Source organism: Dama dama, chromosome 18 (genome assembly GCF_033118175.1).
Source record: "Dama dama isolate Ldn47 chromosome 18, ASM3311817v1, whole genome shotgun sequence".
In the NCBI taxonomy this organism is placed as follows: Eukaryota; Metazoa; Chordata; class Mammalia; order Artiodactyla; family Cervidae; genus Dama; species Dama dama.
In genome coordinates, this window is record NC_083698.1 from 33,712,933 (window position 1) to 33,728,210 (window position 15,278).

The window sequence follows — 15,278 nt, forward strand, 5'->3', positions numbered from 1 at the left end:
AGTTAGAACTGGACATGGAACAGCAGACTGGTTCCAAATAGGAAAAGGAGTATGTCAAGACTGTATATTGTCACCTGCTTATTTAACTTATATGCAGAGTATAACATGAGAAATGCTGGGCTGGAGGAAAGGAAGCACAAGCTGGAATCAAGATTGCTGAGAGAAATATCAATCACCTCAGATATGCAGATGACACCACCCTTATGGCAGAAAGCAAAGAAGAACTAAAGAGCCTCTTGATGAAAGTGAAAGAGGTGAGTGGAAAAGTTGGCTTAAAGCTCAGCATTCAGAAAACGAAGATCATGGCATCTGGTCCCATCACTTCATGGCAAATAGATGGGGAAACAGTGGCTGACTTTATTTTTGGGAGCTCCAAAATCACTGCAGATGGTGACTGCAGCCATGAAATTAAAAGACACTTACTCCTTGGAAGGAAAGTTATGACCAACCTAGACAGCATTTTAAAAAGCATAGACAGTACTTTGTCAACAAAGGTCTGTCTAGTCAAGACTATGGTTTTTCCAGTAGTCATGTATGGATGTGAGAGTTGGACCGTGAAGAAATTGAGCGCCAAAGAATTGATGCTTTTGAACTGTGGTGTTGGAAAAGACTCTTGAGAGTCCCTTGGACTGCAAGGAGATCCAACCAGTCCATCCTAAAGGAGATCAGTCCTGGGTGTTCATTGGAATGACTGATGTTGAAGCTGAAATCCAATACTTTGGCCACCTGATGCAAAGAGCTGACTCATTTGAAAAGACCCTGCTGCTGGGAAAGATTGAGGGCGGGAGGAGAAGGGGATGACAGAGGATGAGATGGTTGGATGGCATCACCGACTCAATGGACATTGGTTTGGGTGGACTCTGGGAGTTGGTGATGGACAGGGAGGCCTGGCATGCTGCAGTTCATGGGGTTGCAAAGAGTCAGACGTGACTGAGCGACTGCACTGAACTGAAAGATGATCGCAATAGGTCTAGTTAGAATCAGCTGCCATCCATAGTTACTTTTTTTTTCTTGTGATGAGAACTTTTAAAATTTACTTTCTTAGCAACTTTCAAATATGTAGTACAGTGTCTGTAACTAATAGCCACCATACATCACCAGGACTTATTTTATAGGTAGAGGTTTATACCTTTTGACCCATTTCAGCCATTTTGCCCATATCTCACCCCCAACTTCTGGCAGCCACCAATCTGTTCTCTGTATCTATGAACTCTTCTGTTTGTTCCATTGTTTAGATTACACATATATAAGTGAGATCATACAGTATTTTTCTTTTTTCTTTGATTTATTTCACTTAGCATAATGCCCTTAAGGTCCATCTATGTTGTTGCAAAAGGTAAGATTTCTTTTTTTGTGTGGCTGAATAATATTTCTTTGTAATATTTTAGAATATTTTTGAAAGCAAAAACTTGATTTAAATACACTCACGGCAAACTGTATTTATTTATATCTGGATGTGACTTCATGTTGATCCTATTGACCATTCCTTTAATATTACCAGTAATAAGCTTTAAAAACTTTGGAAGTAAATGAAAATTTCTCAGGTGCATGAACAATGTCTTTACTTCCCGCCTCATTTCTTTTCAGTGTCCAAGCAAAACCTATGACCCACTGGTCAAATCCACCCGAGATTTTCCAGATGATGTCATCAGTTTCATAAAGCGGCACCCTGTGATGTATAAATCAGTATATCCAGTTGTGGGAGGACCAACGTTCAAGCGAATCAATGTGGATTACAGACTGACACAGATTGTGGTGGATCACGTCGTTGCAGAAGATGGCCAGTACGACGTGATGTTTCTTGGAACAGGTATGCTAGAGCCAGGTTATGCTTTCTTTCACATGAATTTTTCATTATTAGACAAACAAAAAATTCAGAAAAGTCTACTGGTCAAAATCAAAATGAGTAATTATTAGTTCATACCTTGTCAATATGTTTTTAACTTGCATAACAAGTGCTTTTAATTGACTATCATACCTATCTCCCAGTCTCCATTAGAGTTGTGTGAGATTTCAAAACATATTTCTATATTATAACTGCAGTGTGCCTGCTATAGATGAGGTGCTCAATACATATTTGCTGGATGGCTATGGACTAAAACAAGTAGGCAAAGAAAAGTTTCTCTATCTTCAAACTTCACATTTCCTTCTTTCTACAGAGATATTTGACAATTTTACCCCAAAGGATCCTTTCACCCAATTTTGAGAATCTCTGACTTAGCTGACACAAGATGGCTTTTCAAAAAAGTTAATCATTAATTTGTAAAGAACTTAAAGTAAAAACTTCTTGGTAATTATTTTTCCTGCCTTTGAATTTTGTGGATTAATTATTCATTATTAGAACCCATTTTATTTACTTTTTGATTGCCAACTCATTGAAATGATTACTTTTTCTAGGAAAAGAAATATTATTTATTTGGTGCATTTCAAAAAAGTAATATCTAATAGCGTACTGTGAATTTTAATGGCAATAAAAATAACTTGTATCATTAAAACAAAAGCACTGCATCTTGGATAGTGTATAATTTGATGGATCAAGCATTGCATTAAAAAAAAATAGAAATTTGATGAGTTTTGAAGAAATTGACACTTTTACCAAAAAAGGTTTTTAGGACTACAAAACAATTTTAGGATAATTTTATTTCTAAATGTGTATTGGTTTTATAAAAGTTAGGTATATTAGGAAGCATCTGTGTGACAGACTCAAAGGACTTTTAAGAACTCCAGTTGTCAAACCTGATTATGCTGCAGATGGCGGTACCAAGGCCCAGGGAAAAAAAAAAAATGATGCTTTCCAGACTATGGAGATTACTACTGAAGCATCAAAACATGAAATAATTAGTTTGTCATGAATTCTAACGAGTTTGCCTCTTAATTGCATGGCCCACCCAAAGCTCATTCCTAGCTCTTCAACATTTCTGGGTCAGAAAAGCCATTTAGCCACTAGGTGGTACTACCTAACTTTTATTGAGAAAATTGTAAGGATACTGAGGTAGACTGATTTCCAAATATGGTATTTGGAAAATGTATGTTTAATATTTTTCAAAGATTCTAGAATCATTTAAAAACAATTCACGCTGTTTTGTGCTAACAGGATTATTACCATACATGTTTACATACTCCAACCACAGTGCTCAGAAGTTTATAAGCAACTATTTTTAATTTATTTTTATATAGGTCAGTCTAGACATTAATCTCCAAATGGAAATTTTTTTTCTTTTTCTAAAATGTTCTTTTGATCATCTTTCTGTAATAACATGCCTCCTTATGGAACTGCAATCTGTTATTAATCTTGTGATAATTTTTTTTTAATTCTAAAATAATTTTAGATAAAAACTTTACTTTCTATCCCATTAATGTTTCTGTCAGGTAAATACATTTGATTAATAGTGGCCACTCTTCTCATATAGATACCTCAATGATTTCTCCTCCATTTGTTAAGATTATTAAAAGTACCTTTTAAAATATTATTAAAAATATTAATAAAAGTATTAAAATATATTTGTCTTTCATAGTGAATTGGATAAGTACTGAAAAAGTATTTCTTACATTTAGAAAGAAAGAAAGTGTTAATATATTTTAACGCTTTAAATTCCAAAAATGTTGTTTCTCTTTTGTTATCATTTCAACTAAGTTTTAAAGGAGACATAGATATTCCTGTGCTAGGAATACACTCCAAGTATGTGTCTTTTAATATTTTCTTTATAAACATATGTTCTATGAGCTGAAAGCTATAATATTTCAGAAGAGGAGAATCATATATTAATACATTAAGCTTCATTTCTTGCATGCTTTATTTAACCTGATTTCTTGAAAGGCATTGAGAAAAAAAATGAGGGGAGCAATGTGAAGGTTGCTAAGAAAATGTTTAAACATTGAAGCAGAAACAGAAGGATCATGGGTAATGTGTTTTTTCAGACATTGGAACGGTCCTAAAAGTTGTCAGCATTTCAAAGGAGAAGTGGAATATGGAAGAGGTAGTACTGGAGGAGTTACAGATATTCAAGGTAAGACTTAGGCCAGAGTTCCGTGAGAAGATATGGGACATGTTTGTCTCAATATATCATCACTTTTTCTGGAGAAGTCTTTGCAATTAACTCCTTTATTTTTTATTTCCTTAAGTGAAGGAAAAAAAGTTTAAAAAGCAACCAAGAGTGGGACTCACTTTCCCCTGTAGAATATAACTTAGCTTGGGACTCCTGGGACTAGCCCTCATGACTGAGTTTTCCAAGCGTATGCTCAGACAAATCACTACAGTAGATGAAAGCCTGGGATCTGTTTTACTATCCAGATGCTTTTCTGCTTTATAAATTTTACTTTTCAGTTTTTCCTCAGTTGAATTTGAGAAAACTAGAAAGTGTATAAATCATGTTTCCCTGTATTTCTATAAGGAATTTTTTTTTTTAAGTTGCATGATAGTAAATCTTTATGTATGCTAAGTTCCTCTCAATCACCCAAAAAGTTAGTAGATCTAAAATAACATTTCTCCAGATTTGGGGAATATCCTTAGACTTTTAAAAGTAAATCTGAATTGTGGCATTCTTTGTTGATGTTCAGTGAGATTCAGTTCAAAGTTATTTTCTAAAAATGAAATTAGAAATAAAATTGCATTTCTTAGAAGAGCTTTTGAAAAATATGCTGCGTCTTTTGTAACATTTTTGTTGAGACAGTTCATTAAAATATACTGTTTCCATGTGAACGTCTATTGTCATAAAAGAGAGTAGAACCCTCCACTGTGAAGGGCTCAAGTTAATTAACGTGCCAGGCTTCATTGGTTCCTGTTTACACCGTGATGATACTAGTGGTCCAGGAGTTAACAAGAACAAGACCTGCTGTCTGCTATCTTCTGAAAACAAAGCCTTGCGTAGTTCCTGAGGGAAAAGTCAATGTCAAATATAAGTGTGAACCCAAGAGGCCAAAAATAAAGCCCCCACAACACATAGAGGCATGTTAGACTGAGTCTGTTCAGTGGTTGTTAGTGGTCAAAAGAAATTGTTTGGGTTCCACTCTTAAGATTAAACAATGAACCTGTCTGCTTAATTCATTAAAAAAAAGTTATTTGATAGAACTTCCTCATTTAACATTTTTCTTTTCATTTTTTTCATATACTTTCTTAAATTTTGCATATCGATTTTGAGAAATAAATATATAGAGAAAGATTGATGATAGAGGAAAAGAATTTTAAACATCCCATCTTTCTTAGTTTGGGAACTTTTCTGTTCATATTTTAAATTTTATATTGCTTGCATAGAGATGTATTTCCTACAAATAAAACTTTCCCCCCATGAAATTATACACATCATGTTGTGTAGGAGCCTATAAAGAATATGCTCATTCACAAGGAGCATTATAACTCTTTAGAATTCTGCTACTTGAACAAGTTTTGAACTACTGATCTAAGTGAGAGCAGAAAGAGGCAATAAATAATTATGGAGATGTGCTTGTCAACACTAGTTTGAATTATATGGAAGCAGTTAAGATAAGCAAAGTCAGAAGAGGGAGAAACCTTATGGGTAACTGGGAACAATTTCCAATGCAGAATTCCTCCACATATATTTAGGTAATTTCTCTTTAATAAGAAACTATTTTGATAATTTTTATTAAGGTTGAATCACTGCACATGGGAAGGAAATAGCAAACATTAAGATCTTTTTCTCCTCTACATAACAGAGCCTTGAAATTTACTCCAGTTATCTTTGGTACAAGATAAAATCTTGGCTACTATAAAAGACTGTTCATGATTACTAACGGTTAACTTCTATTTTCAGCATTCCTCAATCATCTTGAACATGGAGTTGTCTCTGAAGCAGGTACTTTCTAATTTTTTTGTAAAAATTAGCCACAAAAGGAAGACTGTTTGAATCAAAGTTTATTTTAGGGAAAATCCACTGAGGCAGGAAGTTAAATTATAAATCTATAAAAAGCTTTAGGTTGTTTCTTTTGTAACTGATTATTGGGCATTGTTTCAGCCTTGCCTTAGGAGACATGGAACCCAATTTCATTAATTGAATAATACATTCTCCCTTTCTTTGGCTCTTGAAAATTGAGCTCACTTTTCTAGTCTCATGAGAATGCCATTCTGTCAAGGCTGTAAAGTAATTCATGTAACAATAGAATACTAGAACTAAACATTAAAAATGGTTTTTAATCAGGGAGTGTAGGAGTTAGACTGCAGTGGCAAACAGCCCAATAGTTAACCTCCAACCTTCCACTTAATATCTTACTCCAGGAGTCAATTTCCTCAACAGTAAAGTTAGAAGAATAATATCTACCTCCTAATAAATTGGATGCTATATGCAAAATTCTAGACAGAGAGCTGGTACTTTCTAAGTGTAAAATAGATGGTAGCTAATAATAACAATAATAATATTTAATATGATATTACAGTTCTTGGATATGATACTCCAAACCCCAGTTGATTCAAGAGGTTCAGACTTGCATTACCATTTCTATACATACTCTTGATATGTACGTAAAACACATGATAGATAATATGTTCAACATTAAGGTGTTGCTAAAATGGTCTTAATCTGTAGAGTAAGTACACTTAGTATGATACAAGGATTATTAGGAAAATATCCAAATAGATTTCTTCTTCAGTCTTTTCTGTTAATTTGTTCATTCATTCAACATTTAGGCCTGCTACTGCCCTTGGAGGGTACAGAAATGGATGAATGGCATAAGTCTTCATCTCTAGAAACTCTTGTGGAGCTGAAAGGCAAAGGCATATGCAAACACAGTAGTGCAAAAATGGAACCATGTACCAGGGAGACGGAAAAGAGAGGAACTGATGGAAAAGGGGGCCAGGGGAGCAGGGAGAGGAAGCTAAGAGAAAGACAACTTGAGCTATGAAAGCTCTTGCAGTTAATCAGATAGAAAGAAGGGTGGGATGGAGAAGCCAAGTAGAAGTGGGGAACATTTGAAAAGGTATAAAGAGTGAAAGATTGTAACTTATCCTAGTAAGTTTGTGTACAGTTGGAGCAAAGAGCATACCTGTGCTTATGGAGCAAGGATGCTAGAAAGGAACCTGGGGAAGTAAAACAGCAGAAGAGTAGACACATCTTTGCATGGATGCCCTCCTGAGAAGTTTAACATGTTTATCCAAGACAGTGAAAACCTTGAAAGATTTTAAGCAGGAGGGTGTCATGATAAGATTTTCCTCTTACAGAGAGCAGTCTGGTGTGGCAGTGTGGAAGATGGATTGAGTCCTGGGGTAATAGTAGGACACTTACAAGTGATCCTGGAAAGAGATGATAAGGACTTGAGACAAAGGCAGGGGAGAGGGAGGAGGAAGTAGATTAGAGAGTTCTGCATGAGAGAATGGAGAGATAAGGTGGCAGATGGAATGAGAGTGAAAGAAGATTCAGAGACAACTCCCAGATTTGTGCCTTGGGTGACTGGGATGCTGTCTCTTGGTCAGGTAGGGTAGGAAGTGACTTCCCTGGGGGTCCAGTGGCTAAGACTGCATGCTTCTACTTCAAGGGGCACAGGTTCCACCCCTGGTCAGGGAACTGAGAATTCCACATGCCACACAGCTGAAATAAAAAGAAAGGTAGGGTAGGAAGCATAGATTTTGGGAATCAGTATGTGCATATTTATGTTGTTTTCAAGATACCACTGAGTCTTTGTACAGGAAGAAGAGTAAAGAAGAGAACTGAAAAGAAGGAAACCCAACATTCACTGCAGAGAAAGGAGTCATCAAACGAAACAAATCTTAGACAGAAATAAAACGGGAGAACAGGAGAAAAGGAAGAGTTTCAAGGACATTATAGAGAATTATATAGTAAAATAAATACTAAACAATATATGCATTTAGCCTCTTGGAGGTCTTAACTGGCAGATTAGTGGCTGGTAGGGGTATAAGACAGGTTGCTATAGGTAGAGTACACATCTGTTATTTGTGCCAGTGTCTATTTCCAGATTTCTTTCCCCTCCATTTAAAGTTTGGTATGTCTGCTAGACTTGACCGCATGTCATTTGAAGGCACAGACAATGGCTTGTTCACTTGGATGATCCCTCCTCTCTGCCACCACCACATGTCCTCAGATTCATGTAAGGATGTGAGGATGTGGTACCTTATTTTTAGGACTTATTTTCAAAATGTAATTTTTTTTTTGCTGAGTTGTTGGAATCCTGCGGGCTTTCACGTGTGATATAGCATCCTACAAGCCTCCTTAGTACTTTCTTCACAGTGATACCAAATACTTTCTCTCTCATTTATAACTCATTTTCCTTCAGGGATCCGTACTTCATTAGCAAATGAAATGGTTAGTTAAAACCACAGAAAAAGCTCTAGAAACCTCCTTTTGGTCATTTCTTATGGCAAGAGAAGACCATCAGTGTTGCCTATAGCATCTGTGCTTGATATAATCCACCAAAGTGTATTTTCAACTATTGAGAAAGAATTTGACATCTTAATTCCTCAGTCTAGCAGCTGGTTTTTGACCTTCTTAAATTACTGCCAAGGTTACTCTAGCTCTATAGAATGCTGTCCAATTCAGGATCAACATCTTCAAACCACCATTCAGCCAGACTGAAGACTGACTTATCTTACTCTTCCTGTGGCACCCGAGGAGACAGATTTAGACTTGTGATATGGTATTCAAGAAAGGGAAGTTCTTAAGACTAGGCTGAAAGATGCTTCTAATGCATTTGTTTTGCCTGATTTGCAGCAACAATTGTATGTTGGTTCCCGAGACGGATTGGTTCAGCTTTCCTTGCACAGATGCGACACTTACGGAAAAGCGTGCGCAGACTGTTGTCTTGCCCGAGACCCCTACTGTGCCTGGGACGGACATGCATGCTCTCGATATGCGCCCACTTCAAAACGGTGAGCAGCACCTCATGTTAAGAGGAAGTCTTCCATTTTATATGATGAACAGCTCACATGAAGTTGTGAGTAAAAGTTGGCCAATTTCTCCTGTAGTTAGTTTAAAGAGAAAACACACAGGAAACATGGTCTGTGGTAGGGATATTATAACCTAAGTGCTTTATAGTTTTTCATAAAGCTAAATTTAAGGAGGATAAAATAGAACGTTCTGAAATCCAGAATTGTGGAGGTTTTAATCAAACCAGGTTTGTTTGTCCGACGCACAGCAAGCCAGTTGTGGAGATGCCAAGGTTTGCAGCAGAGAATGGGGTTTATTCATGAGGCAGTCAAGCGAGGAGACAGGAAACAAGTCTCAAATCCGCCTCCCCAAAGGTGAGGGACTCAGGATGTGTATGGGATAAAGCTGAGAGCTGGGGAGCCTGGGAAAGGTAATTGGAGATAGAAAAGGTGAGGTAAGCAATGGCCTGTGCAGATGGAACTAAGCTACAGGCTTCTTCCTGGGATGTATGCTCGGAGGGTGGAGTTTTGGTCTCTGATGTCAAAAGGTCACTGGACACCCTCACATGCCCAGAGGGAAGGCCAGTGTCTTAACTGGCTAGAGCTCAAATGGGACACAACCAACTCCAACAACTTGGGCAAAAAGGCTTGGAGATATGCACCTTTTTATAGCAGCAATTAAAGCAAGCTTGATCAATGAAGGCAGGTTACAGGTTTAATGGATTTAACTGATAACCCTTGATTTCAGAGCTTTAAAAAATTCTGATAATTGTTTATATCCTTTGCCTTCATCTTTGTCAGAAAGCACAAAAAGTTTGCTTTATTTACTATAGCCTTTGTACATTCTTCCTTTCTTCCCTTATTTATAAATATGCATATACTCATAGTTACTACTTTACAAATAATGTATAAATGTATGTTTTTGTAATACTGTAGATTATATACAGCCCACAGTACATCCCAGTGATTATGTGGAATTTTGCTTTTACTCCAACTTGGCCAATTTCTGCCACCCAGATATGCTTAAATATCAAATTATGTCCCACTGTTTGTAACTTAGTGCTTTATGTTCTCTTAAAAGTAATGTCATTGTAGGCCAACAGTACCCAGGCTAGGAATTTATTTATACACACATGGGCAAAAAAGTACCACAAATTATATGTTTGTTCATTTCAGCACTGTTTTCAATAGCAAAATTATTGGAAACAACCTGAGTGCTCATTAATATGAGTTATGGTGGCTGATATATTAAAATATCTTTTAAAATGTGGTTTACAGTAACACTATTTATTAAAGTATCACCCAAAGTATATTTTGTTCTAGGTAAAATGTCAGCAAACTGTATATATATATATATATTTTTAATCTTTAGGTCTTAACAAGATAGCAGGTGAGCATACAATAGTCTTACTACTACATATGCACTTCTATTTTTTGAAAGTTAACTGATCTGTTAAATTGTAAATTCTAGTATCTCAGATTGAATGTATAGTACAAAAACAGACACAATGCCAAGACCTTTTTATATTCCCTGAAATCTCTGAATTGAATGTAAGTGGGCACATACCATTATTTCAAGCTTAAAGTAAAAAGTCACAACATTTTTGTTAGTTTTTGACAAAGAATATACTCATCCTAGGTAGTCTTTGGGCAATGCTTTTCTTTTCTAGAACCTAAAAGACAAGCATGCTCATTAGTTGGTAATGAACCTTCAGTTTGATAAATTGATCCTGTTCCTTATGAAGCCAAGATTTAAAAACATTCTTGACCTTATGTACCTTATACCATCATATTTTTTCTTTTTGTATTTCCCAGGACTGTATCTCTGATCTTGCAGACATGCCACTGTGATATTCTCCCTTACCTAACATAATGTTTGTGTGAGCCAAAAAATGTGTATGATAGATGAATCTTCCACAAGACTGTCATCCAGTCAACATTCCCCTTAAGGAATACCCTAGTATCACAGAATATTCATTGTGACATCTGTGATCTCTGATGGGGCAACATAAAATAGCCAAAGCAAATGAAACTGCACACTGAGTATAAAATTTATTTAACTTAGATGTAGCAGATTTCTTTAATATACAATAGTTATTATTTTCTCTTAAGGAAAACATGTGACAATAAAGTACAAGGCTATTATTTTATTACTATCATTAGCACCACTATGAGAGAAACATTGTGAACTGTATCAGTAGATAGAAATAACATCTAGCCATTCATGCCATATCAAACTTGTACTTCTGTTTCAAATAATATCTATCTTGTTTAATCACATAAATAATGAATCTTCGTATGATAAAGCATTTTATATTTGTGCATACTTTCTTACCCACTGACTAAAGCTCTTTTATATCTTATTACTTTCCATTGACTGACTGAAAAATAGAAGATACAAATAGTTACCCCCCCCCCCAACTGGGTGTAAATAAAAACTGGAATACATTTATATTCAACCTGTTGTGCTGAATAATTTGTCAAAATCAAAGAAAAATTGTGGTGGCTAAATAAAATTCAGACCATCTTATTGCTGAAACAAGATCCATTCTGTTAGGACTCTACCTAACTGGTAGTACTTGGATTAATGTTGCAGCAATCGGAATACTGACCTGCATTTAAGTTAAGCAGTGAAACAAGTACAGTTCTGCTTCTGCTACTGTTATTAGTGTTATATATAGACTTTTCATATTTCAGATATCATGCTTGAAGTTCTAAACAGTTTAATCCCTTTTCCATAGGCGAGCTAGACGCCAAGATGTCAAATATGGGGACCCAATCACCCAGTGCTGGGACATAGAAGACAGTAAGTATAGGTCTACTATTCTTTACTCTCACTGAAAACTGTAAGCCTAACCTTGGTGTGTCTTTGTTATTATATGACTTAAAATATCTTTTATGTAGGAAGATCCCATTTTGTGCTCTGGAAAAGCAATAGAAGGTTTTATAAATCAGCCCCCCGTTCACATGCCTAAGTGAATATAATTCTTTGTTATATTGTTATTTGTTTCATATGGCTTTTAAAATTCCTATACCTTTTCCGCCCTTTTCTACTGCCTTGTCCATCCTTGTAAAGTCTGAAACTGCCATTAGAGATAAAGCAGAATATAGTCCAAAACATATGGACGTTTAGACCATCCCAGAAGAGACCCTCCAAGAAAAGTTTGATAAAAGGGCTGGACTTATTAGAAAGAAACTTTAGGTAGCCTGTGCATTATTTGTATTCACTTATTAATTCATGTACCATTCAATCAGTAAATATTTATTAAGTGAGTTCCATGTGCATATAATTGACCCGGTCATACTTTGAGACAAAGAGACTCCTTAGATAACTTACAGTTCTTTGGGGAAATGTCATAATGTACAAATCGTGATGTGGGAGTTTAGGGGAAAAAAAGAGAGATCACCAGAGGCTGTATTATTCAGAGAAAATGTCATAGAAAGGAGGATCTTGAAAGTCTGAGCGTGAGAAGGGAGGAGTAGAAAATTGAGAAAGTCTGTTGAATGACTCTGGTAACAGAGAATACAATCTGTAAATGTATATATTCCAGAGCTTTAGTTACTTTCCACTCTCAAGCTCTGCCTTCAGATAGAAGATGTATGCACACAGGTGCACACACAAACACACGTACAACTGGAGGAAGAAAGGAGCTGCCTTCCCGTCATCACATTGTTAGTAACCACCCACCACTGAGTAAACAGCCACATTTCATAGTCTGTAACTGGTGGTCTGGCAGAGTTTTCTTAATTTAAAAACAACACAATTGTTTATCACTTAAAATATCATTCTTCTGAAAAACAAGCTCTAGTCCAGAATAGGACGTTTGTTTTCTTGTTCCAATGTGCAGGTGATTCACTGTAACAGCCTGTGTTTTATTTAGCAATCATTACTCTGTGCTGTGCATACAGTTTTTCACATGCACATATGAGATTAGCAGGGACTGTTTTAGGTATGGTGGATATGCTCAGCAGTAAAGAATCCTTCTAAAAAAAAAGAAGAATCCTCCTGCCAATGCAGGAGATGCGGGCTCCATCCCGGGTCAGGAAGATTCCCTAGAGAAGGAAATGGCAACCCACTCCAGTGTTCTTGCCTGGGAAATCCCATGGATAGAGGAGCCTGGCAGGGTTACAGTCCACAGGTCATAAAAGAGTTGAAAACAACTTAGCGACTAAATGACAACAAATGAACAAAAAAGAAAACAACCTGCACCTTCATGGATTTTAAATTTAAGTGTGTGTGAGGGGTGGGAGTGAGCAACAAACATAAAAACAAGTAAAATAAATGCCATGTTATAAGGACTTATAAGACACTGTTGCTGTCTAAGGCACTCACAGTCTCTGTCTCCACTTCATCACATGCCCTTCTTGTTATGCTCCATTGTACATTGCGTTTTCTAAGTACCATCACCACTCTAACTCAGTCCAGTTTTTGTCAAGATCACCAAGTGATTTCCTCCCTTGCCAAATCCAACGCACACTTTTCAGCACTCATTATTACTTACTCTCTAGCTCCCTCCTCACTGAAACACTTTCTTCACTTGGCTTGCATGCAGTGGTGCAGTGATACGCTGGAGCCAGTTCTTATGGCCCCATGAGAGCCGATTGTTTATCATGTAGGAATTTTTTGAGCTGGTTTTAAACCATTGGTACCTTGAATCAGCCACGGTGGGAGTTCTTATACCAGAAAAATCAGCCAGCACTACACATTAGGGCCTTGCGTTTACAGAGATAGTCTCCCAGCACATGTATGCTTCATGGAAAACTTCTGGTTTTTCTTTACCATATAGGCTTCTCCTTCTGAGTGTTCTTAACTTTCCTTTTCATTCTACTACCTAAACATTCCATCTCTGTCTATTCACTCCTTAACACCGTCCATTTCAATACTATCGGAGGCTTTTTTTTTTTTTTTTAATTGAAGTATAGTTGATTTACAATGTTGTGTTAGTTTCTGGTGTATAGCAAAGTGATTTAGTTATTTTGTTGTTGTTCAGTTGCTAAGTTGTGTCAGACTCTCTATGACTCCATGGACTGTAGACCACCAGGCTTCTCTGTCCATGGGATTTTCCAGGCAAGAACACTGTAGTGGGTTGCCATTTCCTTCTGCAGGGGATCTTCCCAACCCAGGGATCGAACCTGCATCTCCTGCATTGGCAGGCTGATTCTTGACTACTGAGCCATCAGGGAAGCCATATATATTTATTCTTCTTCATATTATTTTCCATTATGGCTTAACAGGATATTGAGTATAGTTCCCTGTGAAATACAGTTATTGTTGTTGTTCAGTCACCCAGTCATGTCTGGATCTTTGCAACCGCATAGACTGTGGCACACCAGGACTCCCAGTCCCTCACCATCTCCTGGAGTTTGCCCAAGTTCATGTCCAGTGCATTGGCGATGCCATCGAGCTATCGCATCCTCTCACTCCCTCTTCTCCTTCTGCCCTCAATCTTTCCCAGCATCACGGACTTTTCCAGTGAGTCAGCTGTTCGTATCGAGTGACCATAATACTGGAGCCTCAGCATCAGTCCCTCCAATTCAGGGTTGGTTTCCCTTAAGATTGATTGGTTTGATCTCCTTGCAGTCCAAGGGACTCTCAGGAGTCTTCTCCAGCACCACAGTTTGAAGACGTCAATTCTCTCTAGTGCTCTGCCTTCTTTACGGTCCAGCTCTCACAACCATATGTGACCACAGGGAAAACCTTAGCCTTGACTATACAGACCTTTGTCAGTAGTGTGACATCTCTGCTTTTCAACACACTATCTAGGTTTGTCATAGCTTTCCTGCTGAAAAGTGGTCATCTTCTATAGAGTAGGACCTTGTTGTTTTTTTTTTTTTAATCCATTCTAATATATAATAGTTTGTATCCACTAATCCCACTTTCTCAATCCATCACTTCCTTATCCCCTTCCCCCTTGGCAACCCTTAGTCTTTTTTCTGTGTGGGTGAATCTGTTTCATAGATAAGTTCATTTGTGTCATATTTTAAACCCCACATATAAGTGGTATATGGTATATGTCTTTTTCTTTCTGACCTACTTAGTATGATAATCTCTAGGATCATCCATGCAGCTGCACATGTCATTAGTGCATTTTTGTTTATGGCTGTGTACTATTCCATTATGTGTGTGTGTGTGTGTGTGTGTGTATGAACATTATGAAAATCTTCTTTATCTATTCATCTGTTGATGGGCATTTAGGTTGCTTCCATGTCTTGACTGTTGTAAATATTGCTGCTGTGAACATTTAGAGTATGTGTGTGTGCTAAGTTGCTTCAGTCATGTCAGAATCTTTGGGTTGGACTGTAGCCCACCAGGCTCCTCTGTCCATGGAATTCTCCAAGCAAGAATACTGGAGTGGGTTGCCACGCCCACCTCCAGGAGATTTTCCTGACCCATGTATCGAACCTGCATCCCTTATGTTTTCTTCATTGGCAGGTGGGTTCTTTACCATTA

General features: G+C 37.1%; 1 protein-coding gene across 3 annotated transcripts in view; it reads left to right on the forward strand.

Moving 5' to 3' along the window:
• The window catches only part of SEMA3D (semaphorin 3D), a 218,896-nt gene that overhangs the window by 187,892 nt on the left and 15,726 nt on the right, over positions 1-15,278 (forward strand). For all 3 annotated transcript variants that reach the window (XM_061165129.1, XM_061165127.1, XM_061165128.1), the window contains 5 exons: positions 1,588-1,810; positions 3,919-4,007; positions 5,769-5,810; positions 8,673-8,830; positions 11,569-11,633. In XM_061165129.1, coding sequence (XP_061021112.1) covers positions 1,588-1,810; positions 3,919-4,007; positions 5,769-5,810; positions 8,673-8,830; positions 11,569-11,633 — 577 coding nt within the window. The remainder of the gene's footprint in view (positions 1-1,587; positions 1,811-3,918; positions 4,008-5,768; positions 5,811-8,672; positions 8,831-11,568; positions 11,634-15,278) is intronic.